At 52.8% G+C, this 27,621-nt stretch overlaps 2 protein-coding genes across 6 annotated transcripts in view; one reads left to right on the forward strand and one right to left on the reverse strand.

The window, feature by feature from the left end:
- HPD (4-hydroxyphenylpyruvate dioxygenase) overlaps nucleotides 1-11,575 on the forward strand; it is a 34,914-nt gene extending 23,339 nt beyond the window's left edge. The window contains exons 13-14 of the mRNA XM_061561897.1: nucleotides 8,892-9,008; nucleotides 10,864-11,575. Of these exons, the coding sequence (XP_061417881.1) occupies nucleotides 8,892-9,008; nucleotides 10,864-10,977 (231 nt within the window). The 3' untranslated portion in view covers nucleotides 10,978-11,575. The remainder of the gene's footprint in view (nucleotides 1-8,891; nucleotides 9,009-10,863) is intronic.
- A 6,168-nt stretch (nucleotides 11,576-17,743) lies between these two features.
- KDM2B (lysine demethylase 2B) overlaps nucleotides 17,744-27,621 on the reverse strand; it is an 88,468-nt gene continuing 78,590 nt past the window's right edge. For all 5 annotated transcript variants that reach the window (XM_061561845.1, XM_061561844.1, XM_061561847.1 and 2 more), the window contains 5 exons: nucleotides 26,644-27,611; nucleotides 22,316-22,479; nucleotides 21,672-21,833; nucleotides 21,157-21,366; nucleotides 17,744-21,006 (listed from right to left, as the gene is read on the reverse strand). In XM_061561845.1, coding sequence (XP_061417829.1) covers nucleotides 20,813-21,006; nucleotides 21,157-21,366; nucleotides 21,672-21,833; nucleotides 22,316-22,479; nucleotides 26,644-27,611 — 1,698 coding nt within the window. In that variant the 3' untranslated portion in view covers nucleotides 17,744-20,812. The remainder of the gene's footprint in view (nucleotides 21,007-21,156; nucleotides 21,367-21,671; nucleotides 21,834-22,315; nucleotides 22,480-26,643; nucleotides 27,612-27,621) is intronic.

A 27,621-nucleotide genomic window follows, 5' to 3' on the forward strand; every position in this document is an offset into this window, starting at 1 on the left:
GCAGGATGCCTCTGTGATCTGTCGTTTTAATTCTTTTTCTGCGGCTTCCTGTTCCTGTCCCCACTCCCATGGTTCGTCTTTTTGCAGTAGTTTGACTAAGGGTCGAACGATTCCTGCGTAGTCGTCCACGAACTGTCGAAGGTAGTTGCAAATCCCTAAGAAGCTCCGAAGGGTCGTGACTGTGGTGGGCGATTTGAGTGCGAGGAGGGCTTCAAGTCTTTTGGTTTGGGGTAACATTCCCTCAGTGCCGACCTGGAGCCCGAGGTAGTCCACCCTTTTGCGTGCCCACTGTCCTTTTTGTATTGAAATCTTTGCGCCTGCTTCCTTTAACTGCTCGAGGGTATGCTGGAGGCTCTCGAGGTGTTCTTCCCATGAGGAGTCCTTGACCAGTATATCGTCGACATAGACGATGGTACCTCGCTCTTTTGCGTCGTCCATTGCCTTGTGTAGGAATATGTTAAAGTCCGCAGGTGAATTTGAGTATCCAAATGGACATCGGTTCCAAGTATACTGTATTCCATTGAATGTAAATGCCAACTTGTATTGATCCGCTTCTTTCACGGGCATGGTCCAGAAGCCATTTGATAGATCCATGGTGGTGAGAATTTTTGCGCCTTTTATTTGGTTGAGATTCTGGTCGATTTCTGCCATTGGCCATCGAGATAGGGGAACCGTTTTGTTGAGTTGCCTATAGTCGATGGTGAGTCGCCACTTGCCTGTGGGTTTCAATACAGGCCAAATCGGTGAGTTGTAGGTTGAGTTGCATTCTCGAATTATATTCTTCTTGAGTAGGTTCTCCAAGGTTTCTTGGATTGATTCGTAGGCAGCCAGTGGAACCTTGTATTGTTTCACATATACCGCTGGCGCTCCTTCCAGTGTGGGAATAGATACCACGTGTAGGTCGGTTTTGCCGCAATCATAGGGGTCTTCTGAGAACAGGAAGTGGTATTTGTGGAGCAGTTGACGAAGCTCATTTCGTTGAGTGTCGTTCTCGAGGGCGTCTGCTGCTTCAATTTGTTGTTCGATTTGTTCTTCTATTATGGAGACTCCTTGTCCTGGGTCTGGGTCCAAGGCCTTCGTGGTTTCGGGCGGCTCGGTTGAAAGTTCCTTTTGCGTTACTATCGGTTGAGTTGCCTTGGCTTCATCCGAGGGTAATACGCTCTTGCCCTTGTGTTCTCCTTCATCAGTTTGCAGTTCGTCGGTTTGGCCTCCAGGGGGCGGTATATACTCTATGAGGGGACGTTCATTTGGTGATACTGACTCTAAGTCGGCTTCCTTTCGGTCTTCTCTCAGTCTGTTAGTCATTAGCTGAGTGATTCGAATTCCTGCTGGGAGCTCGTCTTCGTTCCTGATTGTCGTTGATAGGTCGTCGAGCTCTTGTGTTATCACTTGGATTCCCGTGGAGTCTCTCATAACGTCTTCATCTTCTGAGTCCCTTTGTTGCTCCGGCATTGACTGTGCCCAAATTTGTCGGGATTCAAGGTTCATAATGGGTTTCAGGCGATTCAGTAGTTCTATCCCAATGATCAGCTCTTTTCCGGGGCTCCGTACGACATATAGGGGATGGTTCATGTTGATTTTGTTGAACGTCAACTTCGTCATAACTTTGCCTAATGGTCGCATGTGGGTCCCTTCACATCCTGAGTAGGTAAGTTTACTTGGCATCATTTGTAGTGTTTCATTCTTCCTCTGGAGGGCAGTCTGGAGTTCGTCAAATAATTCTCTGGATATCATGGATATTTCTGCTCCAGTATCACAAAGGCCCTGGCTGGTCAGGGTGTCTTGCAGTATTACTTCCACGTGGACTCGTCCGACTGGTCCTACGGGAATCAATTCCCCCAGATGGTACCCTTTTCCCTCTGGTACCACTTCGGTGATTGCTTCAAGGCTTCTTGTCTTCCCTACGTTCACTTGGGCTACCTTTGCGCTGGGTGTGTCCTCCTCCTGTGTGGGTATAGTTGGTATTCTTCCCTTCGCTACTTGCATGGGAGTCTTCATACTCCCTAGGAGCTCTTTTTCCATCCTAATGTGGTGAGCATATCGATTCCTGTTAGCTAACGGTGGTCTATGCTCTATTGTTAGTGGAGGCGGCAGTGGGGGACGATATGGTAACTGGTTTGGTGGGCGTCGGCCTCCGCGGGGTAGGTATGGCCCGTCACTCGCTCTTCCTCCTCCATAATTCCAGCCTCCGCCCTCTTCTGCATTCCATGGTGGTGGCGGTTGTGGGTGCCAGGTTCCTCTGGCCTCGTTCCTCCCCCCACGTGGAACGTTATTCAGCGTGTTGTGGACGGGTGTTGATTCTATTGGGTTAGGCGCCCTCTCCTGGGGGAATTCATGTCCACCCCGTGTGGCGCTAATATTATTCCTTGGAGATTCGCTTCCCTCCAGATCGAGGCATTCTTTATCTCTGGTGACGATGTGGGTTTTGGCTATGCCAGTGGTTTTCCGTCCGTTCACCCAGGCCGTGTGGGCCTTGCTTTCAATCTGGCGTAGGGAGGCAGTCTCGGGGTCCAACATCATTCCTACTATTCTCACTATTTCAGGTCTCAATGATTGGAAGAACATCACTTTTAAGACTGTCTTATCTCCCTGGGCATTGTCCACGTCCCCTGCGTAATATGCTTTCTTAAGGCGCAGGAGATAATCTCGTGGGTCTTCGTCTACACGCTGGGTCATCAACTTTGCCGCGTTCAATCCTTCGGATAGTGTGGAGTATTCCCCAAATCTCTTAACTACTGCTCGGCTCAATTGTTTAAAGTCACTCTTCACCCTATTTGGCAGGGAGGCTACCCATGGTCTGGCGGGTTCATGTAGGCTCCTTGATAATAAACATGCCTTTTCTGCTGATTTACCCAGACCCCGGATCTTAGCCTCCTGTTCCACTGTAGCTATGTGAGTGTGTATATCCCTGTTCTTGTTATGTGGATCGAAATAGGGAATTCTCACGAGTGCTTTGTCCATTAGTTTTAGTGTCTTACTGTTAAAAGTGTGTTGTTCGTCATCAGTGGTGTCGGTTCCTGAGGAGTGCTCCCTTGAGCTACCCTTGTCTCCACTATCACTGTTGTCATGTGTCCCGTGTCGGTGTCGTGATCTCCCTCTGTCCGAGGATTCGTATCTGTACCGTTGCTTGTGTCTCTTGTTTTCTTTATGTGGGTCTTGTGATTCGTGCTTGTGGGTTGGTGTGCGTGATCTCCTTGAGCAGTGTCTATGTGGTGAGTGTTTTTGTCCTTGACCTTCATGCTGCCTACTACGTGTGTGGTGCCTGCTAGGTGAGGTGTTGTATCTATGTTTGTCTCGTGCTTCATGGTTATCGGGATTCCTGTCTCTGTCATCTGTGGTGCGGGTGGTTTTGCGTGGGTGATTTTTACATGTCATGCGTCCCTCTGGTGAGCTCTCTCTGTTACCCATGTCGTGTTGGTCATCGTCAGAGGAGTCAGTGTCAGATGAGCCGTCACCATCACGGTGGCTCTGCTTAACATAACTTTTGTAGTGCCTTTTGCACCTGTTACGTGGGTCAACTTGGCTCGGTGATTTCTGCTTAACCCATGGCTCATGCTTGTGTGATGTGCGTCTCTCTGGTGAGCTCCTGTTACCCGTGTCGTGTTGGTCGTGTTTGTGCGAGGTGCGTTTCTCTGGTGAGCTGTCTTTGTCATCTGCATTATGTCGGTCATACTTGCGTAGCGTGCGTCTGCCTGGTGTGCTGTTTATGTCATGTTTCCCGTCTTGCACCAGCTCCGCCCTTTTCCGCTCTATCATTACAGTGTATCCTGATGACTTAGGGTTAATTATTTGTCTCTCTCTAACGTTGGGGTGGTCGGCCTCATGTTTTCCCGTTTGTATTATTATTTCCTCTTCTCTCTCCTCGATTTGCGAGGGTGTTACTTTATCAAAATTGCTTTGCATAGTAGCCATACTCATTGTGAGATCTGGCCCTGGGCTACGTCCACGTGGCTCGGAGTGTGGTAAATTGTTACTCCCGTATGTGTTCTGTGTATCAACGTCTGGGTGTTTCACTGGTGCATTTAGTGCGGATTCTTTCTCTCTCACGAGGGCGTGCAGACGCTCTACCTGCACCATTAAGGACAGTTTCTCTTGTCTCTCCCTTTCAAATTTTTCCTCACTCCATAATCTTTCTCTGTCTGTCTGTGCGAGGAGATACGAGTCTACCCTCGCTATTTCTGCAATTTTTACGTCACGTTTGGCTTTGCCACATTTCATCACGTCCTTAAGTAGTTTCCTTCTATGGGCCTTAACATCTTCTGTATGGCTCCCCTCCCATATATCTCTCTGCTCCGTCTGCTGGCTAGCAGTCCGTCCAGTACGTTTTAACACAAATTCCCGATATTGTTTTTCCATAGATTCCATCTCCTCCTCAGAGGTCCACTCTGTATCAGTGTTATGCGTTGGTGTGTCAAACTCAGAATGTTGTGGATCCTGTGCCATCTCTATTATGTAGTGTGGTTAATAGACTTAAGAGTGTATCTTAATTCTAACATCTCATGTGCGTCGTGAGTTACTCTAGAATTCCCCTTCAGAGCACATATAAACAATTGTATCACAGGATGCGTCAGTTCAACTCGAGCAAATAATCTCAGCCCAGCTGTCTTTGTTATACTCTGCTACTCTGGTATTTCCCTTCAGAGCGCGTTTTGTTTGTATACCCCCGTTTACAATCACAAGGCAACGTTAGTTCACAACACTTTGATTAACACAACAGTGATTCGTTCCTGAATTCATGCATAAACTGTCTGCGAGAAATCCCGGACGACGCCCACATTATGTTGTATATGTTGGTTATAAAAATTTGTTATGTTGTATGCGTGCGTGGGTGAAATTATTATGTTGTATATGTGGGTTATGAATATTCAGTGAAAATAATAATAATTAAATGAAATTTGGCCAAATGTGTAATTATCCGGAAATATGTTAATTTATGTAATTACGCACATTTTAATTATGCCAATTCGAGAGGTAATCGTATTAATTATGCGAGTGGGTGTAATTATGATAATGCAAGTCGTTATGATAACCAGACCCCGCCTCGGTGATGAGGGTGGGTTATCGATCGGAATAAGGCAATTAATCGTATGCAGTTATGCAGGTGTGGTGTAAGTATGCAAGATTAACTTAGATTAACTCGGCATCGTTGTCTAGGTTCGTCTCATTCTCGCTTTAACATTCCCAGAGTGTGTATTCGTGGTTATATTTTAGGTCCCCGGTTCACCCCGTTATCGCTTTAACATTTACTGAGTATGTGTTAGTGTGTTTATTAAGGTCACCAAGTTCAGATCTCAACGCAGAAGCAGATCTTATGCATAGATTTCAGGAAAGAATCACACAACCACTTCTGTATTGATCAATTTATTACTAATTCAACCTTAACTATGATATAGTATGCGAACTCTCAATCCCGGAACGTCAACACGGCATCAATACAGTATCATCAACGATTGTCTGATTTCACTTTGACAACGGCACATGGATCCCGCATAACGCGATGGTTGTTAGTGAGAGAGAGAGTCGTTAAAACATGCAAATACTATGCTAAGAAAACCTTAACGTTAATGAATGATTATACTCAATATTGTTCACGCAGTACCGCACTCCTTATTGATCATACGCAACCCTTATCACGTTGTTAGCACCTTGGGTCACGGGACAGTTGAATATTTTGTAGAGGATGCGAGTACGTGCGGCGATTATGATTAAAAGATACTTGAAAGATTATACGGCGATAAAAACACAATCAAAAACAGTTATTATTCTTAAAGGCACCAATCTCAACAGATACATCGGCAGGTTATCTGACAACAGAACGGCTCGGAGTAAGGGCCTGCGACGGTGCTCCTTTTCCGAAGCTCGTTATCTTATACCAAGTTTACTAATTGGGGACCAGATCACCTGATAAGGATCCGGTGGGCCACCACTCCCCACGTGAGCGTGGCTCGGCGGAAGGAGGTGCCAAGAATCAGTTCGTATTGATGGATCTGTTGGGAATTTATGCGATTAAGAGTACAGCCCACTAAATATTAAAGATAAAAATTAAGAATACTCTTATTAACGACGGAGGGCCATCACTCGGTCTCGTTGTGATGCTTTCCAGCCACGGATGGCTTATGGGTTCGAGTGTTTTTGAGTGGTAAGAGTTGTCTTGAATAGTCAGTGTTCGGAGTCGATTCTTTAGGTCAAACAGACGCCTGGTGGTCGTGTGGTGAGGGGGCGGTGCGCGTCATACGTATCAGTCGATCCCCTGTCACCGTGGCGAACTGGTTCGGATGGCTGTTGATACGCTGTCGCAGTTCGGAACCCGGTCGGTAGGTGGCGCCCACAACTCGCTCGTAGCGTGCAGCTCTGGGTTGTCGCCGAACCGCGATGCTCACCACTCCGGTGGCAGCAGAGACCCCCGATTCGGCAGAGGTTGACGAGCTGAAGATGAGTCGAGCCGACCCGCTGGTCGCAGCTCGCTCCTGAGTCGACCCTCCCGGTCGAGCTCCTGAGTGGACCCGCTGGTCGCACTCCTGAGTGGACCCACTCTGGTCGCACTCGTTCCTGAGTCGACCCTCCCGTCGCACTCCTGAGTCGACCCGCTGGTCGCACTCCTGAGTCGACCCTCTGGTCGCACTCGTTCTTGAGCCAACCCACTGGTCGCACTGATTTCCAATGCTCAGGATCCTTTCCTTTATGCCGAAAAATCCCCCTGGATCCCGCCCACAAGGCGGGGCTTCTTTTCGATTTTTGCTGTGTCAGGATCTGTCCGTAGGCAGGTGTGTCCATGTGTGTGTCCGTACGTCCGTATGTCCTTGTGTGCATCACTCACGGTATTCCGTTGTCCCACTCCCTCCATAGAACCCACGAGCAAACAATCAGGTGTTACAAATTGCCTCGAGGTCGTCTCTCTGTCTGGGTGCAATATTATCTCTTGTCTGGCCTTCTTCATGAACCCAAAACACAGACGTTACAAATCGTCTCATAGGCGTCTTTGTTCGTGTTGCACCACCTGGAGGGAGGGGCAACACTCTCTCCGACCCGGCGCACAAAGAAATGGTTAAGAAGTTTTAAGTTAACATTTGTCCCTTACTATTTCACAGTTATGATTCTGTATGTAACCTAAGGTCTGTCGTTTCCCATCGTGGTGCTTGACTCAAGTGGAGGTGTTTCCCCGAGCGTATACACACTCCTATCCCGCGCGGCGGAGATACAAAGACGGCCGGGATCTCCCTTTCTCTCCGACCCTGGGTTTAACATCGTTTTTTTATTATGTATTATATTCGACCTGGTGGTGATTCATCCCGTTATCCTGGCTTTTCATAAGTTTTACTTTAGTTTACGGTGAATAGCGTTAACATTGATGTTATGTAGATATTATGTATTGTGATGTCTTTAACTTAACTTGTTTGTCAGAGCTTTACTGACACGAAGTTGCATTTCATAGCCCCGCAGTCTTTGCCCCACCCTATCTCTGCTCGCCGTTGTTGTTGCCGTCCAGCTGGCCGTTGTTCAAGGCCTCATTAATTTCCGTCACTCCTGAGGTGAGGGCGGTTGAGCCTTGGAGTCAGTTCTGGTTTTTGTCTGCTGCCGTGCTCTTAATTTCCTTCCCTCTTCAACCTTATATATGATATATTCGCTCCTGTCTGGGTGCGATTCAATTTTGACTTAGGAAGGTTCTGATTGTCATATGCTTCGGGTCGAGTTGCATAGAAAGTATTAAAGTATGGAAATAACATTTCATTTGACTTAATGATGGTGATGGTTCAGTAGGCGTAACTTGTGGCCTGGTTTAATTGGAGTGGGTGTGAATATCAATAACTTTAGCCTACCCTGTTGTTAAATTCCGACTTTAACGTTACTTTAATAGCAATACAGAATAATTGAGCTTTTTGTCTTAACTAGGCGAATGCGAACTTCTGGTGACCCCCGCAGGCTTGTTATTCAGCTGGGTCTTGCCCGCCTTGAGAGATATACAACACTCTTTTAAATCAGCTCCCTGTGGCCCTCCAACCTTCTGCTCTGGGAATGTTATTCTTAATTTCAGGTCCAAGGCCTTTTTGGGTTTTTCTTTGTTTCCTCAGCTGCAGGAGAACAAGGCGTGCTTCTACCTCCCTTTCTGTGTGCACGTGTTCTAATTAGCTCGGAATCCCTAACACACAATCAGTGATGATTCCTGGCTTTCTGTGGTTATGACTTAGACAAAGGCGCCTCTGCTTCCTTTCACTGCCTTTGCCTTGAAGCAAGGTTGCAATTCTGTCATCCTAGCCCTCCTCTCGTTCATTACTTAACAACACCTGGTGTTTTGCAGTTTGGTGCGCTTTGGTGTGTTTCACTCATTAAAAAAAACAAGTAAAAGATAATATATAAAAATCATCAAATATTATTAATCTCAATTATGGAAGAAGGGTTAGGATACAACACCATTCACTTGCCCACTCGCTCACATGCTCACTCACTCACTTGTTCACATGCTTGCTCACTCACTCACGCTTGTCCACTCATTCACACCCGCTCACTCGCTCGCTCGCTGCCTCTTGCACACACACGTGCTCACTATGCTTCACTCACAGTGGACGTTAAAGATTCCATGACGTCATTTGCAAAAAAATTGGGCCAAATGTTGACCAAATTTTTACATTTAACTGCGAAACGACTGCAGACTGGGTATGTGAAACACAGCAGCAGCAACACTACCATCTACATTTGTGATAGCCTAGCAGTTTTAGAATGGCACAAATGCTCCATGTATTAATGACAACGGTGATGAAGATGACGATGTTGTCAATGACGACGGTGGTGACGATGGAGAGGACGGCGACGATGACGGTGACAATGACGGTGACAAACGATGGGGAGTGAAAATCATGGTGAGCGTCGCTTGGGCCCCCCACCTCGTGTGGCAGGAACTGAAAATCCTCGTGGATTTCGACGACAAGGGATACCTGCTGCAAATCTTCAGCAAGCCCATGCAGGACCGCCCAACGCTCTTCCTGGAGGTCATTCAGCGCCACAACCACCAGGTGCTCACCCTACACCCAACGCCGGTGCATAACGCCCGCTCTAATAATAATTTTCGGCGGCGGTGAAAAAGTTCCTGGGTTCGATTGCCGACTCGGGCGCTCTTTTTGTGTGGAGTCTGTTGTGTTCTTCTTCTGTTCTGTATGGGTCTCCTCCGGGTTCTCTGGTTTCCTCCCATAGTTATAGAAACAACATACATTGCAACTTGTATTGGCCAAAACATCACAATACTTAAAAATGAGGAACTCAGTGAGGCTTGCCTGGGTAACCACGCGCAAAGCTAATAATAATAACTTCTGACACGCCACACTCATCTCGGCCTAGTTTTGTGAAAATCACAACCAGACTGATGACAACGATAAATCCATGCATATAATTTGCATAACCCATTTGTAGATTGTAGAAATATAGAGTACAGTAATATAGGATTGTAATCGATAAGCATAACCATATCCTCGAGTGGCAGTGCCTTACGTCAACAATCCCTACTCCAAGCCAGCCTAGTGGCGTGCCGTAATGTATCAAGTGAGAAATTACATCCTGGTTCACGCCAATGCTGGTCACAGACTCGGCCCGGCACCAGCCCTGACCATAACCGAGGCCCAGCACCAGCCCTGACCATAACCTAGGCCCTAGCACCAGCCCTGACCATAGTCTAGGCCCTAGCACCAGCCCTGACCATAGTCTAGGCCCTAGCACCAGCCCTGACCATAACCTAGGCCCAGCACCAGCCCTGACCATAGCCTAGGCCCTAGCACCAGCCCTGACCATAACCTAGGCCCTAGCACCAGCCCTGACCATAGTCTAGGCCCTAGCACCAGCCCTGACCACAACCTAGGCCCTAGCACCAGCCCTGACCATAACCTAGGCCCAGCCCTGACCATAGTCTAGGCCCTAGCACCAGCCCTGACCATAACCTAGGCCCTAGCACCAGCCCTGACCATAACCTAGGCCCTAGCACCAGCCCTGACCATAGCCTAGGCCCTCGTGCCAGCCCTGACCATAGCCTAGGCCCTAGCACTAGCCCTGACCATAGCCTAGGCCCTAGCACCAGCCCTGACTATAACCTAGGCCCTAGCACCAGCCCTGACCATAGCCTAGGCCTAGCACCAGCCCTGACCATAGTCTAGGCCCTAGCACCAGCCCTGACCATAGCCTAGGTCCTAGCACCAGCCCTGACCATAGCCTAGGCCTAGCACCAGCCCTGACCATAGTCTAGGCCCTAGCACCAGCCCTGACCATAGCCTAGGTCCTAGCACCAGCCCTGACCATAGCCTAGGCCTAGCACCAGCCCTGACTATAGCCTAGGCCTAGCACCAGCCCTGACCATAACCTAGGCCCTAGCACCAGCCCTGACTATAACCTAGGCCCTAGCACCAGCCCTGACCATAGCCTAGGCCCTTGCACCAGCCCTGACCATAGCCTAGGCCCTTGCACCAGCCCTGACCATAGCCTAGGCCCAGCACCAGCCCTGACCATAGTCTAGGCCCTAGCACCAGCCCTGACCATAACCTAGGCCCAGCACCAGCCCTGACCATAGCCTAGGCCCTTGTACTAGCACTCATGTTAATGTTTGAGATAGGGTTTGGAATTAGTTATTATAAGAGTTAGAGGTGCAGTCAGGGTTAATATTAGCGTTAGGGATTAGTATAATGGTTACAGTCAATGTTAGGGTTGGTGTCATTAGGGTTGGTGTCATTCTAAGTACAAGGATTATGGTTGGAGTGTGGGTTATTTTAGTGCTAGAGTCTGGGTGAGTGTTATGGTGAAGCCATGTTATACCGATCTTACCGCGTGAGTGTCCGAGTCCCCGTGAGGCTGATGGCCAGTGTGGGGGTGCTGTGTTCCACTCCCCAGGGTTTCGGAGTTGGGAATTTCAAGTCGCTGTTCGAAGCGATCGAAGCCGACCAGAACGCACGCGGAAACCTCACCATCACCACGGCTGACGGCGGCTGCGACCGATTGAACTGATCCCGACGCGTCTCCGCACATCCCGTGCAACCGTGCCACGGCGAGCCACGCCAAACCACGCCGAACCACATTGAACCATATCGAACCAGGGTGAGCCACATTGAACCACACCCGAACCAGGGCAAGCCACCACCCCAAACCAGGGCGAGCCACGCCAAACTGCGTTGGGCCACGCTGGATCCACTCCAAGCCATGCCGGAAAGCGGCGAGGCCACGTTCCGTAGCGCACACCGCACCGCCGCGATCCCCATCGCCGCCCGGCGCGTGGCCCGGTGCCACGATGCCGCTCAGGGCTTCGTTTCAGCCGGCTCTGTCCGGGTCGGCGACCCATAAACATATTTCCGCTCCGGGCATTCCACCTCCAGTATACCTTTTGCTGTGGCTACGGGTTCTGTGCCAACCTAAGGCTGGTTTCTTGGCGACCCAGAACATATCAGGTAATGTTTCATGGCGTTAATTGATGATAAGGCAATTTGATTTAGCATTTTTTTTAATGAAATTTTTTTAAACAAAAAATATCGCATGCCAGTACGTGATGGTGGATAGTGAAATTTAAGCAATGGAATTACCAAACGAAAATAAAATTTCTAAAATTAAATGTGAATTGCACGTTACCGAAGCGTGAATGTTTGGAGAGCTAAACGTGTTTGGGTTTCAGGGTTTAAACGGAAGTGTTTGAGGTTGTAGCCAGAGTGCCGTCAGCATCTTCTTCATCTTGAGAAATGAGAGGGCGACCCTAATTCCTCCACACTGGCAGGGCCTCATCATCCCTCCTGCCGGGATCACTCGCGCCCTCGCGGCAATGGCTCCACTTAAAACGCACGTGATTTTTCAAATGCATGTTGTACGTACGACACGACCGCACCACGTGTGTTACTGGAGCAATATTTTGTCGCTCTATAAACAATATATATAACATAAAAGCATGTTTTGCCCTGTCCTTATTTTAGTAGACTTGGATCAACCAGATCACCCAACATGTCCCTAACACCAACCCTAACGTTATCCCTAACTCTATCCTGAACCCAAACCCTATCCCTAACACCTACACAGACAAAGATTACTCTGTATACCATTAACAGACTGTTGGGGCAAGTGCTGTTAGCGAGCACCTATGAAGGCCAGCATGGCACATGAGTGGCAATATTTACACATCGCACCAGGTATTCATTTGAGGTTGAGTCGACCTAGGGAAGGTCCAGGACCAGTTCAAATCGTCACTGCTCTTGGTGCAGGGAACCCTGGGTCCAGGTGCAGGGTCCCCCCCGGGTTACCCAGGGTGAGCCGCCTCTCGCACCTCCACTCATCACCTGAACTAGCGCTCGGGTTCAACCACGTGCGCAAAGAACTTTGCGGTCAGGGGAACTGAATCCTGAGAAAACCGTCATCGCGGCCTGGAATCGTGGTGGTGGGTGACAGGTGCTTGTGTTCAGCGCCCTCCCCTGGGCTCTTTGCGTGGATGCCGTTAGCCGGGTGTGTGGTGGAGTAGGTGTGTGTGTGTGTGTGGTAAAGTTGGTGTGTGTGTGGTAAAGTTGGTGTGTCTGTGTGGTGGAGTAGGTGTGTGTGGTGCAGTTCAGGGTGGTTGTGTGTGGTGCAGTTGGGGGTTGTGTGTGGTGGTACAGTTGGGGGTATCAGCCCCAGGCTACTTTGGGCTCGACTTCCCATCAACCAGAGGCGAGGAGTGGTGGTCGGTGTTACTTGTGCCCCCACTGAAGACGAACATCCGTGGAGGGATGCAGGCCAGCCTGATGAGTTAGATGCCTTCTATGACCTCCTGTCATAGCTGTTCAGGCTGGCTGAGAAAAAGCGACAGGCCCACTCTCATCGTCTATACTCTATAGCATCCTACGTCAGGGAATGAAGAGGCTTACCGCAGCCTTTGCTGGGAGGTTCGGAGAGCCGTGAGGCGCTGCAAGGATGGGTGGTGGTCGCGGGTTGCTGGGGAGATGGAATCTGCCTCAGTGGCCCGCGATCACAAATCGCTCTTTAATTCCATTAAAGTAACTTGCAGCGCCACACCTATTACCATCATTAGGGGAAGAATGGTGATCCAATCTCCGATCCCCAGAAACAGGTTTTCAGATTTGATGAGCATTTCTGTGAGGTCCTGGGGGAGGGGAAATCCCTCAGCCTGGAAAACATCATGGGGCAAAGTGGGGATGACCCTGCTGAGGTTGCCGTGCCTCAAATATTAGAGCAAGATGTCACCCCCTGTGAGAGGCTGGCTGAGGTGCCATCTGTTGAGGAAGTACTGAAGGCGATCCAAAGTCTGAGACCAGGAAAGGCACTGGGCAGAGATGATCTCCCAAGCAAAATGCTGAGGGAGGGTGGCGTTTGTGTACAGACTGCGCTACATGACGTAACAGTTTGGACCACTGGACGGGTTCCGCAGGATTTGAAGGATGCCCTGGTGGTCCCCCTCTTTAAGAAGGGGGACCGCACAGACTGTAACAACTACAGGGACATCTCACTCCTCAGTGTGCCGGGAAAGGTCCTGGCAATAATTATTCAACATCGCCTTGCTAGGCACGCTGAGGAGAGGCTTGCGGAGCCCCAATGTGGTTTCAGGAAAGGGCGGTCCTGCACAGATGTCATATTTTATGTCCGTCTGCTACAGCAGAGGTGTAGGGAATTCCAACAAGACCTACATCTCTGCTTTATTGACAAGTGCTGTTAGCGAGCACCTATGAAGGCCGGCACAGCACACGAGTGTATGGGTGGCCAACACCACGCCAGGCCGCCTTTGTCTCCCCAGTGGTGATGTTTACACACCGCACCAGGCACTAATTTGAGGCTGAGTCGACCTAGGGGAGGCCCAGGACCGGTTCAGATAATCGTCACTGGTTGTTGACCGTGAGCAGGAATCGAACTCTGGTCGTCGGGTTCGTAGAGCAGCTCGCTAATCGCTACACTACCGCTTCCCACTGCACCACACACACACACACACACCCCAACTGTACCACAACAACAACAACCGCCATTCGCCACTAAGTGGCGGTGACGTCACCACGACGCTTGTGCCAGGCCATGTGCACCTTGAAGCCACGTGAAGTGTCGAACGCCCGCTGGCAGGAGGTCACGGGGCAGACCCAGGTGCCACGGGTCGACTGATTGAGATGCCTGGCTGATGCACCACCTGTGCTCCCTACTGTGCCAACTTGCTGTGCTTTAGCCACCCGGCGCTCCGCTCGTTGTTGTGAGCGTCGCTCCTCCGCCCTCCGTTGTTGTTGGAGGGCGACTGCCTCCAACTGCCCAGTAGCGTCCTTCACGAGCCTCCTCCACAGAGGCCGATCTTGACACCGCTGGTACCAGTCATCGCCAAGTCCACTCAGCTCCACATCCTCCTGTACCACATCACTCCATCTCTTATCTAGCCCGTGCCGCGCCTGTTTAGCCCCTTCGATCCGGCCGAACAAAAGCTGTTTAGGCATTCGGTGGCTTGGCATGCGGGCTACGTGGCCCAGCCAACGCAGCCTCCTTCAACGCGACAGCTGACCTCAGCACTGGTGGTCCTAGGGTTTCTGCCATGACAGGCACCAACTGTCTTTAGGCCACAGCTTTCCAGAGCTGCATCGACAATCGAGGTCCTGAACATCGTCTACTCGAACTCAATGTCCACGACCTCTCCTGGAGTGCAGAAGTTTTCCCGGAGATGGAAGTTGAAATCTCTCTGCACTGGATCTTCCGCCAAACGTTCTCAGATAACCGCAACATTCGTTTGGGATTTCCACGTCTTATCTGGTCGGTGCCCCAAGCATCGGATCCAACTTACCACCAGGTGGTGATCAGTTGACAGCCCGGCCCCTCTCTCCACTCCCAGTGTACAGAACATATGGCCTTAGGTTCGATTATACAACTGTAGTGACATCGGGGATGTCACTGTAATGCCGACCCGAGAGAGGCACGGCGTGTATTGCCATCTCGGGCACCACGTGTATGTGGGTGCAGTACCGGCCCTAGAGGGGCTTGGTGAGCGCTGACTGGCAGTGCTGAGTGGCACCACGCTCTGCGTGCAGTGCCGACCCCTACATGATAGGGTGTGAGCGTGCCAGCCACGGGAATGGGGTGACCAAGGGCCATGGCACTCTGGTTGACCCCCAAGGACACGTGACCGGTAAAGTCTACACAGGGCCCCCAGGTGGGGGCTAGGGGTGGTCACGTGTCAGGGCCGAGATCCTGTTTGAGGATTCTAGAAGGTGGGCGTGGCTAAGGGCGGGGCCAGCCCCGCCACAGAGGATATAAGCCGGGTCCCCCAGAGGGACCGGCTGCTGTTGTTCATCCTGAAGAAACTACGTTCTACAAGTCACCAACACGTGGACCCGGACTCAGGCTGCGGTCCGGTCCGTCGTAGCTAACTCCAGTGTGATTAGTGTAGATAGCCTGGTGGTACACCACCATAGGTTGTTATCTTAAGGGGCAGTTACCCCGTGTGTTGGTTTTAATATACGTGTTGCCTCCAAGAAGTGAGTCTGCGACTCAGTTGAACCCACTACACAACTATAAAGTCAACCACTCAACTTTGGCCCTAGGTGCTCTGGTACAAATACATTCATGAGCATCCTTGTGTTGTAACATGGTGTTTGTTATTCACATTCTGTGACTAACGCAGAATTCAAAAAAACATCTCACCGTCCGGGTTCAGAACAGGGGGGGGCATTCCTCCCAATCAAGTCTCTCCAGGTATCTGCATCGTTTCCCACGTGAGCATTAAAGGTGATGCTGCTGTTTGTGCACAAGCGCATTGAAGAAGTGTGCATGGCCTTAAAAAAACACGTAACAAGGTGACGTTTCGGGCAACAGCCCTTCTTCAGAGCACATGAAAATAAATAATCTTGCAGAGCAATGCACATGTGAGCAAGGCGGGATCACCTCTCTTTCATTGCCCATTCTCTTCCTCTTCCCTCCCCACGACCCTTTCATGATCTCTCTAACGCGGTTGTCCCCCCACCCCACCGCACCTCCGATTAGCACGGTTGGCTACGTACGGTGCGAAAGAAGTTCAACAAATACACTCTCATGCATTCCTCATCGCTTGCACACCCACGTCATCTAAATAATTTCTTAGTACCACTTTTATGAATCACGTTAAGCGCGTCGATCAAATGCCGCTCTATAAATATAAAATATAAGATAAGAGAGACACGCGCGTGGGATTATTTTTTTTCCTCCAGCAGAGCAGTCGAGTTTATTGGACGTAAACATCTGTTTCTCGTCGGCCGGGAGAGCGAGCGATCGAGTGACAACTCAGTCCCAACGAGTTGAGGGGGATGCCAACACCACCACCATCACTGTCGTCGTCACCATCGTCGTCGTCACCATCATCCGTCTCACTTTCATATAGATATTTCATATATAAAAAAACAATATCAACAGAAATATAAAAACGAAACAGAAAACCAAAACAAACCTCTCGAAACATGCCGGTATAATTGAACAATTATACAGATATGAAATGGGAGGTGTCGTCTCAGCAGTTTATATAAATTACAAACAACCTGCAGGAAAACTCTTTTAACTCCAACAAAAAAGCTGAACCTCCCCACACTTAAGTGTTCTAATTTTAAACTTCCAACTGACATCTTCATTTGCCTCAGTGGTTGTGTATGTGTTATATATTACATTGCAAAAATATGTAAAATCCTAAACCAATGGACAAGGTGGTCACCGTTTGATCAGGGAAAACAGCAACGCGCCACGAGGCGGCCACCGGATGGCAGTTACACACGGCATCTGTATGTACACACGGCTTCTGTATGTACACACGGCTTCTGTATGTACACACGGCTTCTGTATGTACACAATGCTGACGCTGTCGCCGATTGCAGTGCATGTGCATTTTTTTTTTACTTTTCAAAAGAGCACCGAGAGAGTTGTAAATGTGGACTACAGTAGCCAGGTTACATCAGCCCCCCCCCCCCTCTTCTTTATATCCTTCCCTGCCCCCCATCATCAACCCCCTAACCAACTCATTGTAACACAGCCAACCAACACAGCACCAGCAAGGCAGGGGTGCAGATATAAATTGTCCAATGTAATCGGTGACATGAACAAATATTTCTCTCCCAACTCCACCACTCGACTTCCCACTTCCCAGACTTTCCCCAAAGACATCCGATACTCCAGACTAGGTGGGTTGGCTGCTCCTCCTTCCCCCACCACCACCCCACCAACCTCAAACCACAGAACACCGCATCGCTGAATGCTTAAGTCACAAGTGAAGAACCGCATTATGATCATTCACAAGAAGAGCATTGTACGCCTTACTCATGAGCAGACAGTATATGGGGGGGGGGGGGGGGGTATGCTTATTCACAAATGCAGAACGGCGTTCCACCGCCAGTGGCATTAGCGATTGGCGCGGGAGTGCTTTTGGTTTTTTTGCAGGCGGACACATCCCCCCCGCAAACGAAGACTTTGCGCGTTGGGTGCGGAGGAAGAGGCGGTGGGCGGGTTTGGGGTGAGATGGGGTTCCCCCCGTCGACGTCCAGCCACCGATGAAGAGATCAGGGCATAAATATGGCATTACAGGCTTGCGATAATGCACCACTCACACACTTGCTATTTGAAAATGTGATCCATGCGAACAGTAAACATTTGTGTTTTCAACACCAATTACAATAAACATTTAAACGCTGCTGTTGGAATATTTTGTCCCATTTCAGGTAAAAAACAATAATAAAAACAATATAAATGAAAAAACCCACAAACAAAATTGGGCATCTTTACAAATGAAAAACGAGGTTCAAACAGGTAAACGCGTAACAGCATAATTTACAAAACGTTTTATTCAATGAATGTCATTTACAAATGCAGCCCCTAAACGTGGACATAAGACGGCACACAAAGGCGTTCACTCACACCTTAAGGAGAAGTTTCGCAATGTCAGGTTTTGTACCTCAGCAAAAACGCAGCGTTCTATTCCACGCTGCCGATGTTCACTGCAGGGAGTCATATTCTCCTTCTCAGCAACTCCTGTCGGGGCCACGGAACATGGTGCAGCAGAGAGGGAGATAGATTTGAGATGGCCTCGATAATAAGGAGCGAGGATTGCGGGTAGTGGGGGGGCTGGGGGAAGTGAGGCGGCAGGGACGGGCACACAGAGGCACACACCAAATCTCTCCTCCTGCACGACGTTCCCTGGGTCCCGTGAGATTGGCTCAAGTTACGAACAACGCCCTCCAGTGGACGGTGACAGATGCGGACGTAAGGAAAATCTTGTGCTAGATTTGTGAATAACCCACGATAGTGTGCCCGCGTGCACGCACGTGGACGCACGCACGGTGTCAGCGTGCGTGCGCTCAAGCGTGCACGCGCACGGTCTTTGCAGGCGAAATGATGAACGGCTGCGTCATGTCGACGGTTTTAATTTCAAGCATGACTTGAGCCGTGATCGGGCGAGAGCTGGCAGCGGAGGGCTGTCTTGCGGTCGCCCCGTCTGTTTAGCATGCGTGGTAATGTTTGTGTAGCTTCGGAGGAGGACCGGGCGGTGGGGCGACAAAAAAAATACAAACTCCACAAAGAGGAACCTTTCCAAAAAAAACAAAGCGACTCGCCACCACTGCTGATCTTCCGTGCCAAAAAAAAGGCTCATGACCCGGAGAGAAATACAACCCCCTCCGAGTGTCGGCACCCTCTCGCTGATGGCAGAACGTCTCGTTCAATTAACACTATTTCAGTTCCCCATTTCGCTCTCGCGCCTCTGTAAAATGTTCTCGTCGATGTAACTAGACATTTTCGTGTAACGTCGCAGGCCTACGTTGGGGGGCCTCGGCAGGTCTGACAGTGGATAACCCGTTGGATCACGTGGTATCAGAAGCAGTTTATTTTCCTTGAAAATATTCAAGTACTTTCGGGCAAAGCTCAACTTCCTCTTTTAGTTATAAAGCGGCGTACAAAACAGGTATTTACAGAGTTCAGTCAAAAATAGTACGTACATTATTGGTATATTTTTTTAAGGATTTTTTGTTTGTTTGTTAGTTAAGGACTCTGGTCCAGTGAAATGGCCTGGGCCACAAAGCAGAGGCATCATGACGGATTCACATTGAGAGGCGCACGGCCGCCGCCACCACCACCACCACCACCCTCACCACCACCACCCTCACACTCAGCTCAGCACCCTCACACTCAGCTCAGCACCCTCACACTCAGCGCACCACCCTCACACTCAGCTCAGCACCCTCACACTCAGCGCACCACTCTCACACTCAGCGCACCACCCTCACACTCAGCGCACCACCCTCACACTCAGCGCACCACCCTCACACTCAGCTCAGCACCCTCACACTCAGCTCAGCACCCGACAGCAGAGGCACAAGGCCAGCCCTGGTGGACCGGCCACTCCCAGCGACCAACACGGCACTCGCACACTCGCTCACACCTACACACACACACACTCAAAAGACAAAAATAAAGATCCCCCGTATAGCCTTAACAGACTGTTGGGACAAGTGCTGTTTAGTGAGCACCTATGAAGGCCAGCACGGTACACGAGGGGGTGGGTGGCCAGCACCACGCCCAACCGCCTTTGTCTCCCCAGTGGCGATGATTTTACACACCTCACTCGGTAGGGGAGCGATCAAGGACCGGTTCAGATAATAATCACTGGTGTTGGCCGTGAGCAGTAATTGAACTCGGGTCGCCGGGTTCGTAGCGCAGCGTGGGAACCGCTACGCACGCACGCACACACACACACACACACAGACCCACACGCTCACTTACACCTACACACACACCCGCACATCTACCAACAAAACACGTGCGCTCAGTTGCTCACTCACTCACATACACTGACAACACGCCTGCACGCATTCACTATTGAGAAAGCATACAGGCAAGCCACAACAATAACAGAGGTCCGCTCGCTCACTCACCCACCCACACCTACACCGCATCTACACACGCAACTACACGCGCCAATGCACATCTATGCACAAAAACACACGTTCACTCACCAGCGCCTACACTCAACCGCACTCGAAATGAAAGGCTCGTTTGCGCGCACACTTATTCGTTGGCACTTACGCAGACACACTCCCACGTGCAACGACTACAAAACACACTCGCTCGTTCAATCACCTGCAAATAAGCGCGCAAAACACACACAACCTCGTTCACTCACGTACAAAAATACACTTGCAGGCGTAGAAAAAAATCACACGTGCTCACCGACCACCGCCACACGCACGCTCAGTGCCACCCCTTCTCCTCAAACTGCCAATCGCATCAAAGCACCCCCCCCCCACCCTCCGCAAACTTTTGTAAATGAATATTTAGTAAAATGCCATGAACCCCATCGACCACGACTCGTACAGCAGCTGCCCTGTCCCGGCTGGCACGGTCCCCGGCGCCAGCGTTGCCTGGCGGCGGCGGGGAAACCGCGTGCTGGGTTCCAAGTTTCAGTGGCGCAAAAAAAAAACGTCGTTCAAAGGAACTTGGAAATTCACACGCATAGTCAGTCCTTCATTCGCACATATATATACATACATACAATCGCGTACTTACAAAATCCCGAGAGAATGGTCCAAGTACAACCCAGCCTAAAAAATAGATATATACACACGCACGCGCACGCACATATATATTTGTAAGATGTACATGTTTCCTTTAAGGAGTGTGATGGTGCCGGGGGAGGGGGGGGGGACCAGGTGTGGGGGGGGGGTCCGGATGGAGAAAAAAATACAAAGCAAATACAGCAAACATTGTAGCAAATTCCATACGCAAACATCCCATGGACAAACGCGCACGCACAGGCATGCGCACTCACGCACCTCCTCCGTATGACCCCCGCTTGCGTCCATTATTCCAACCCGTTCCCCCCCCCAATCCGCCCCGGTCCCTAGCTGCCAGTGCTCGTCACTCGCAGGATCAGCCGGTCCTCCGGCAGCGCAAAGGTGCCCTGCGGGCAGAGTTCTGTGACGAGGCGCTGGCAGGCTTCGGGCGTCACCAGCTTGCAGGAGCGCAGGTCGGCGCGGGAAAGGTGAGGGCACCGCACCAGCAGTGGGAGGCACGCGTCCGTGATGCGGGCACAGCCTGCGTGGGGGGGGGGCGCGGGCGCAGCGATAATGCAAGTCAGCGGTTTCAGCCCGTGTCCCGTCGACGACAACCTACGGAACTCCGTAGACTTCACAACAACGAGCGGCGCAACGAGCGTAGCGACGGGCGCCAGCGAGCGGCACGCACCGGCCAGGACGAGGTGGCGCAGGGTGTCGCGAGTGGGGGCTCCGGGCGCCGTCAGCACGTTGACGGCCTGGTCCGTGAGGTGCGCGCAGTGCGCTAGGTCGAGCGTGGAGAGCCCCGCGGCCAGGCGCACCAGCAGCGCCACGCTCGCGTCCGTGATGTCCAGGCCGGCCAGACGCAGCTCCGACACGCCACGCAGCCGGTCCTCCGCGCCTGCGCGCCAGGGATCGCAGCAACGATGATGACGATGACAACAACGTCCTAATCGCAGCAGCCACCCCAAACAGATTTACCCAAAACGCATGCATTCATTGACAAAATCCTTTATTCTGCCTGCCTTAAATCCGTCGCGTGCCGTTGTACGCTGTGCTCTGCGAGTAGCGATAGAGTGGCGAGCACGTGCGTGCGTAGTGCTACGAGTGTGTGGTGTATTACGGCATTTGTTTGACGCGCGCAAATTGTTCACCGCGTCGGGTGCGCGTGGTGCACCGTCGCGTGCCACTGCACGCTGCTCATACCGGGCGTGTAGTCCGAGTCGGGGGACAGGAGGTCGCGGATGTGAGCGTCCTTCACGCCCTCGGCCCAGCGCAGGTCGAGCGCCCGCAGCGGAGGCCAGCTGGCGCCGCACAGCGCTGACACCGACGCCCACGGGCAGCCCGACAGCACCAGCTCCTTCAGGCCTGCGCGGGTATACATGGGGGCGGCGACATCACCGCGGCGCTTGTGCCGGCTCGGTGCGCTTTGAGTCTATCGTGTGAAGCGTGGAAGGCTCGCCCAGATGACGGTTCACCGGTCGACTGGCTGAGATGACTGGCAGAGGCCACCGCGCTGCAATTTAGCTGCCCCGTGCCCCACTCTTTATTGCGAGCGTCGCTTCTGCAGCCTCTTTTACTGTTGGAGGGCGACTGCCTCTTGCTGCCTCTTACCCAGGACGTTGATGGCAACGGCGTTTATGGAAAAGACAAACGGGCAAGTGCTGTTAGCGAGCACCTATTAAAGCTGGCACTGCAAATGAGAGGGTGGTGGGGGAAGGACCGCTCCCGGGCGGCCGCCTTTGCTTCCCCAGTGCGGACGATCGCACCGCAAAACGCCGCCGTCGAGGTGTCTCGACAAACGCGCGCGGAGAGAGATTTTGGCGGTGGCCGCGCGCCGCGAGACTCACCTGGCAGCCGGTTGACGAGCCAGGCCAGCTGCTTCTTGGAGACGTTGGACCAGCTGAGGTCAAGAGCGCTGGGCTGGCGCTTGATGATGCCGCTCAGCATGAGCGGAGTCACAGACTTGCACCGGCTCAGGTCGATCTTGGCCCACAGCCTCCGATCGCAGCACCTGCGGCGGTGGGGAGATAAACAACAACGCTCAACGGAGCAGGCGACCGACCGGCATCGCAACGGACGTGCTCTCGTCCGCAAGGAAGAGTATTTCACAGACGGGTACAATCGCGTGGGTTCTCTCGGGTGCTCTCTACGGCTCTGCCACGTGCAACTGTGCTCAGGACACATCGGGCGGCCCATGTGCTGCGCATAGCAGATGCCGCTCTGGTAAAGCACTTGACCACGTGCAGGTTACGTACACGTACAGCCCTTACTGTCACTCCACCGCTGGACGAGGGCCTAACCCACGCGGTGCAGACCGCGAGCGCCGATTCACAGTTGCCTCCGTGCGGGGCTGGTGGAGGCGAGGATCGCGGGCGTTGTCGGAGTGCAGAGCAGAACAACGGATCGTGCTGCACCGCCCTCTGCCGACAGCGTAGCCCCGGGGAAGCCGATAACAAACGGATTCCCCCTCCCAGCCAGGCTCAATCCTGCTTAGCTCCCGGGATCTGGCGAGAACGGACGCCATTGGGGCGATTTGCCGACAGGCGTAAACGCATGCAAGGCGGCGTGCATTGAGCAGAGACTGCGCTTGGAGGTTACGAGAGCCCCAGGGGCGCAGCGCGAGATTAACGCGACCATCAGGGTCCCCGTGCCCTCTAAACCCCTGCGGACCGCGCACCTAATCCCCCAAATGGCTCCATCCGCACGGTTAAGGGCGCCACTTGCGGAACAGTCCTTATAGCAACGCGCCACGAGGGGTGCCGTGCGGGGAGGAGGTTCAGCTGCGGAGGATTCGGTGACGATGGTGAAGAAACGGGGACGCGATGATTCATCGGAGCTGCCGGAATTTCCCCTCGTTCTTTACCCGCTCGTGCCATCGGGCATCGAGTCACGAGGCGAAGAGTCCACCCGGATCTCTCGCCCAAGCAGAGCGGGTGCAGGCGCAACGGCCCACGAAAGCAAGACACCACGGAGCTACCTCCGTGTTCTCTTCAAGTGACTTCACAGCAGAGGGCAGCACTTTCCCTGGCCGCTTTGCGCATTGGGGCCTCGCTCATCACGTGGGAGCCACGTGACAGGCACTGATAAAGACGAAGCCAGCGTTTTTAAACGTTCACGGGCATGCAACGCCGAACGACCGACGTGGGAGATCGATCATTTTGGAGATCGAATATATCTACAGCGCAGACATCGTTCACCTGGAAGCCAAACTTCCGTTCGTAGGGTCGGAAGGACGAAGCGCCTCGCTTACTGGCAGCGCGACGGCAACGACAGGGGAGTGTTACGGCGTCGCGAGTTTGGGGCTTTCGCGAGCCGCTGTCGGTGAGGGCGCACGTTCGTTTGAAACGGCTCTTTGCGGCTCGACGCTGCCAGGAGATCACTTGGATTTTTTTCCCCTCCCTCCCCCCACCCATCTAGAAAAAGAGTACAAATGTGGATGCTAAATATCCGTCAAAAACAATTTTACAAACAATATCACGCGTAGCAAACGCGGCCCACCCCTCCTCCACAGCGATTGCGAGAATGATGAGGCAAGATGAAAGATTAATGAAAGTGCCGTTACTGCCGTATTTAGACAGGAGCCTTTTCACCCAAGCTGCCAATTTTCTGACAGCCTCCGATATCAAACACTATTACTCGAAAAATACATTACGCCTGGAAAGTTTAAAGACAAATATATATGCTGGGACAAACCCGACGTTATTGAATTTTGTCATCATTTTAAATCTGTATCTGAGCATTATTATTTTGTCACGCGGCGGAGAGGGGAGGTTCGTGCACATGTGTGTGTGGATGAGCGTGTGTGTGTGTGGATGAGCGTGTGTGTGTGTGTGGATGGATGAGCGTGTGTGTGGATGGATGAGCGTGTGTGCACACATTGCCACGGGTTATCAGCGTTAAACAGCGCGCAGCTTCTCGCCACGTCCTAACGTGCCCGCTCCGGTCAAGAAAGACGAACACGGACGACTCGACACAAAATAAAATGGGCGATGGTCAAACACGCGACGTCGTCCCAGGCTGCGCACGGAAAAGGGAATTGCTCCTGCATTACAACCTGCGGTATTACAGCGTAAACCCACGTGCCGCGTTATTGTTTCAGTAACGCTTTAAATAGTTTGTGCTTTCTTGGCGACGTGCGGTGTGGGTGGTGAGGTGTGGGTGGTGTGGTGTGGGGTGGGTGGGGTGGTGTGGGTGGTGTGGTGTGGGTGGGGTGGGTGGTGTGGTGTGGGTGGGGTGGGTGGTGTGGTGTGGGTGGTGTGGTGTGGGTGGGTGGTGTGGTGTGGGGTGGGTGGTGTGGTGTGGGTGGGGTGGGTGGTGTGGTGTGGTGTGGGTGGGGTGGGTGGTGTGGTGTGGTGTGGGTGGTGTGGTGTGGGTGGTGTGGTGTGGGTGGGGTGGGTGGGGTGGTGTGGTGTGGGTGGTGTGGTGTGGGTGGTGTGGTGTGGGTGGGGTGGGTGGTGTGATGTGGTGTGGGTGGGTGGTGTGGTGTGGTGTGGGTGGGGTGGGTGGTGTGGTGTGGTGTGGGTGGGGTGGGTGGTGTGGTGTGGGTGGTGTGGTGTGGGTGGGTGGTGTGGTGTGGTGTGGGTGGGGTGGGTGGTGTGATGTGGTGTGGGTGGGGTGGCGCCAGCGAGCCGGGCCCAGACCGGGCCGCACCGCCAAGGCTCAAGACGCTTCACGCGGATGTGACCCAATCCCTCAAGTCGCCCGTTCCGGAGGTGCCGCGTCGTTAACGAGTCGCAAATTGCTCCCCTGCTCTCGGGATCGCGAGCTCGGTCCCTCGTCACCACGGGGTCCGGGCGTGCTGCAATTGCTCCCAACGGGAGCCGTCGCTCCGCTCGTGGTGACGGCGGGGCGGCTGTAATGCGATGCGCATGGGCGCGCGCGCCCCGGATCCACGCGGCGTTCTGGAATTTCTGTACCCGCTTAGCGGCGTAAACCCACGTGTGTAGAACGGTAACAAAATGACGTTTTGAACCTGGGTTAATTTTTGTTTGTCTAGTCTCTGCCACCGTCAGCGGCACTTGTTTGTTCTTAACGTTAGCAATGCCCAGCGCCGACAGCGACACTGCAGGCACAAACCACTCACTCGCAGTGCCACCATCGTCTCTTTTTGCCCCAATCTCCTATAATAAATAACCCTGTTCTATTCGGGAAACCGTGTTACACCCTTACCTCTTGAAACTTTTACATTTGCCCATCCCTCGTATAGCCTAAATTACTTTGAGGCCAAGTGCTGTCAGTGAGCACCTATGAAGGCCGGCTGGGCACACGGGGGGGTGGGTGGCCAGCAACACGCCTGGCCGCCTTCGTCTCCCCAGTGGCGATATTTACACATCGCACCAGGTACTTATTTGAGGCCTAGCCGACCTAGGGGAGGCTGAGCCGACCCAGTGTGGTTGGGGAGCCGCAGTGGTGAGATGTTAACTACCTCAACTGGTATGCAGGAGGTTGTGGGTTCGAACCCGACCCTGATGCTTGTGCTGTATATTTGGAGTTTGCGTGTCTCTCTCTCTCTCTCTCCCCGTGGTTACTTGGATTTTTCTTCGGGACTTCCGGTTTTTCCGTCCACTTTTAGAAACACGCGTTTAGAATATTTAGCTGCTATAAATATCCACGTGACAAATCACTTCGTTGAGCTATCATTTGTGGCCAGGTCACTTCTGAAAAAGAGCTACATAGTTCAGTGGGCCTTAACCTGGTAAAATTCAATAAAAAAGCTGTAGTTTGTTATAGGGGAGGCCCACGACTGGTTAAGATAATTGTCACTGGTGTTGGCCATGAGCGGGAATTGAACTCGGGTTGTCGGGTACGTAGCGCAGCGCGCTAACCACTGCACTACTGTTCCCCCTTCAATGCCCCTCCAAGCACACACACGCACACAAAGACCCCCCCCCCATATTGCCTCAACAGACTGCTGGGGCAAGCACTGTTAGCAAGCACCTATAAAGGCCGGCACTGCACACGAGGGGATGGGTGTTGACACATCGCACCAGGTACTCATTTGAGGCTTAGTCGACCTAGGGGAGGCCCAGGGCCGATTCAGATAATCGTCACCGTGGTGTTGGCCGTGAGCGGGAATCGAACCCGGGTCGCCAGGTTTGGAGCGCAGCGCGCTAACCGCAATAACTACCGCTCGCACACACACACACTCACGCGCGCGAGTGCACGTGCCACCCACCATCGGTTCCACGTCTTGCAGACGCGCATGCACACGCAGAGGTCACGGTGCGACAGGAAGCGGAAGACGCCGAGCCAGGCCTCGCGCCGCAGCGGGTGCGAGCCGCCGTCGCCCAGCGGCAGGGCGTCAGGCGGCGGGCTCACGAGCGGCGGCTTGATCACGTGCCTCTCCAGTAGGTGCGGCTTGGGCGGCGACACGGAGGAAGGCGGCCGCGGGAGGCCACCGAGCCGCGCGTTCACTCCGCACAGCCGCGGCGCCTGCGCCAACCCCGCGGCCTGCTGCTGCTGCTGCAACTGCTGCAGCTGCTGCTGCTGCGGCTGCCTGGCGGCAGGGCCGCCGCGGGGAATCCCGTTGAGGCTCTTGGCCGCCTTCTGCAGCCGCTCGCTACTCGAGAACAAACGTGGCGTCCGGTTATTGCCATTCTCGCCATCCTCCTCCGACTTCACCAGCGGCGCGCGGTGGTTTTTGTTCGTGCTGTTGGCGCCGCCGCCGTCGCCGCTGTTGCCGTTGCTGCTGTTGTTGTTGGCGTTATTGCGACCCGCGCTGCTATTGCCGACAGAGTTCTGTTCGGGTTTGTGGAGGCCCCAGGAGGAAGCTTTGCTCGTCGCGTGCAGTTTGGCGGGCCTCACGCGGTCGTTAGCGTCTCTCGTTTTGGAACGGTGCTCCCCAGCGGTGACACCGCCGCCACCACCACCGCCGCCACTACCACCACCGGTGATGACGGCCGTGGCAGCGTCGCGCGAGTGTTTGTTGGGTTTCCGCTCGTTTTCGCGACCGCTGGGCCCGGCGGCCGCGGCAGCAGCGGCGGCGGCGGGCGCGTCAGGCGCGGCGGACGACTGCTTGTCGGTCCCCCTCCACGCGCGGCCCTGCTCCGAGGCCACGCCTCTCCTCTCGAGCCAGGCCGCCGGGCCCTCCCTCCGGTGGCCTGAGTCCACGCGGCCATTGTTCACCTCCACGGCCTTCTGCTTCTGATGCGAG

Source organism: Lethenteron reissneri, chromosome 28 (assembly GCF_015708825.2).
Source record: "Lethenteron reissneri isolate LAM-NWPU_2019-01 chromosome 28, ASM1570882v1, whole genome shotgun sequence".
Lineage (NCBI taxonomy): Eukaryota > Metazoa > Chordata > Hyperoartia > Petromyzontiformes > Petromyzontidae > Lethenteron > Lethenteron reissneri.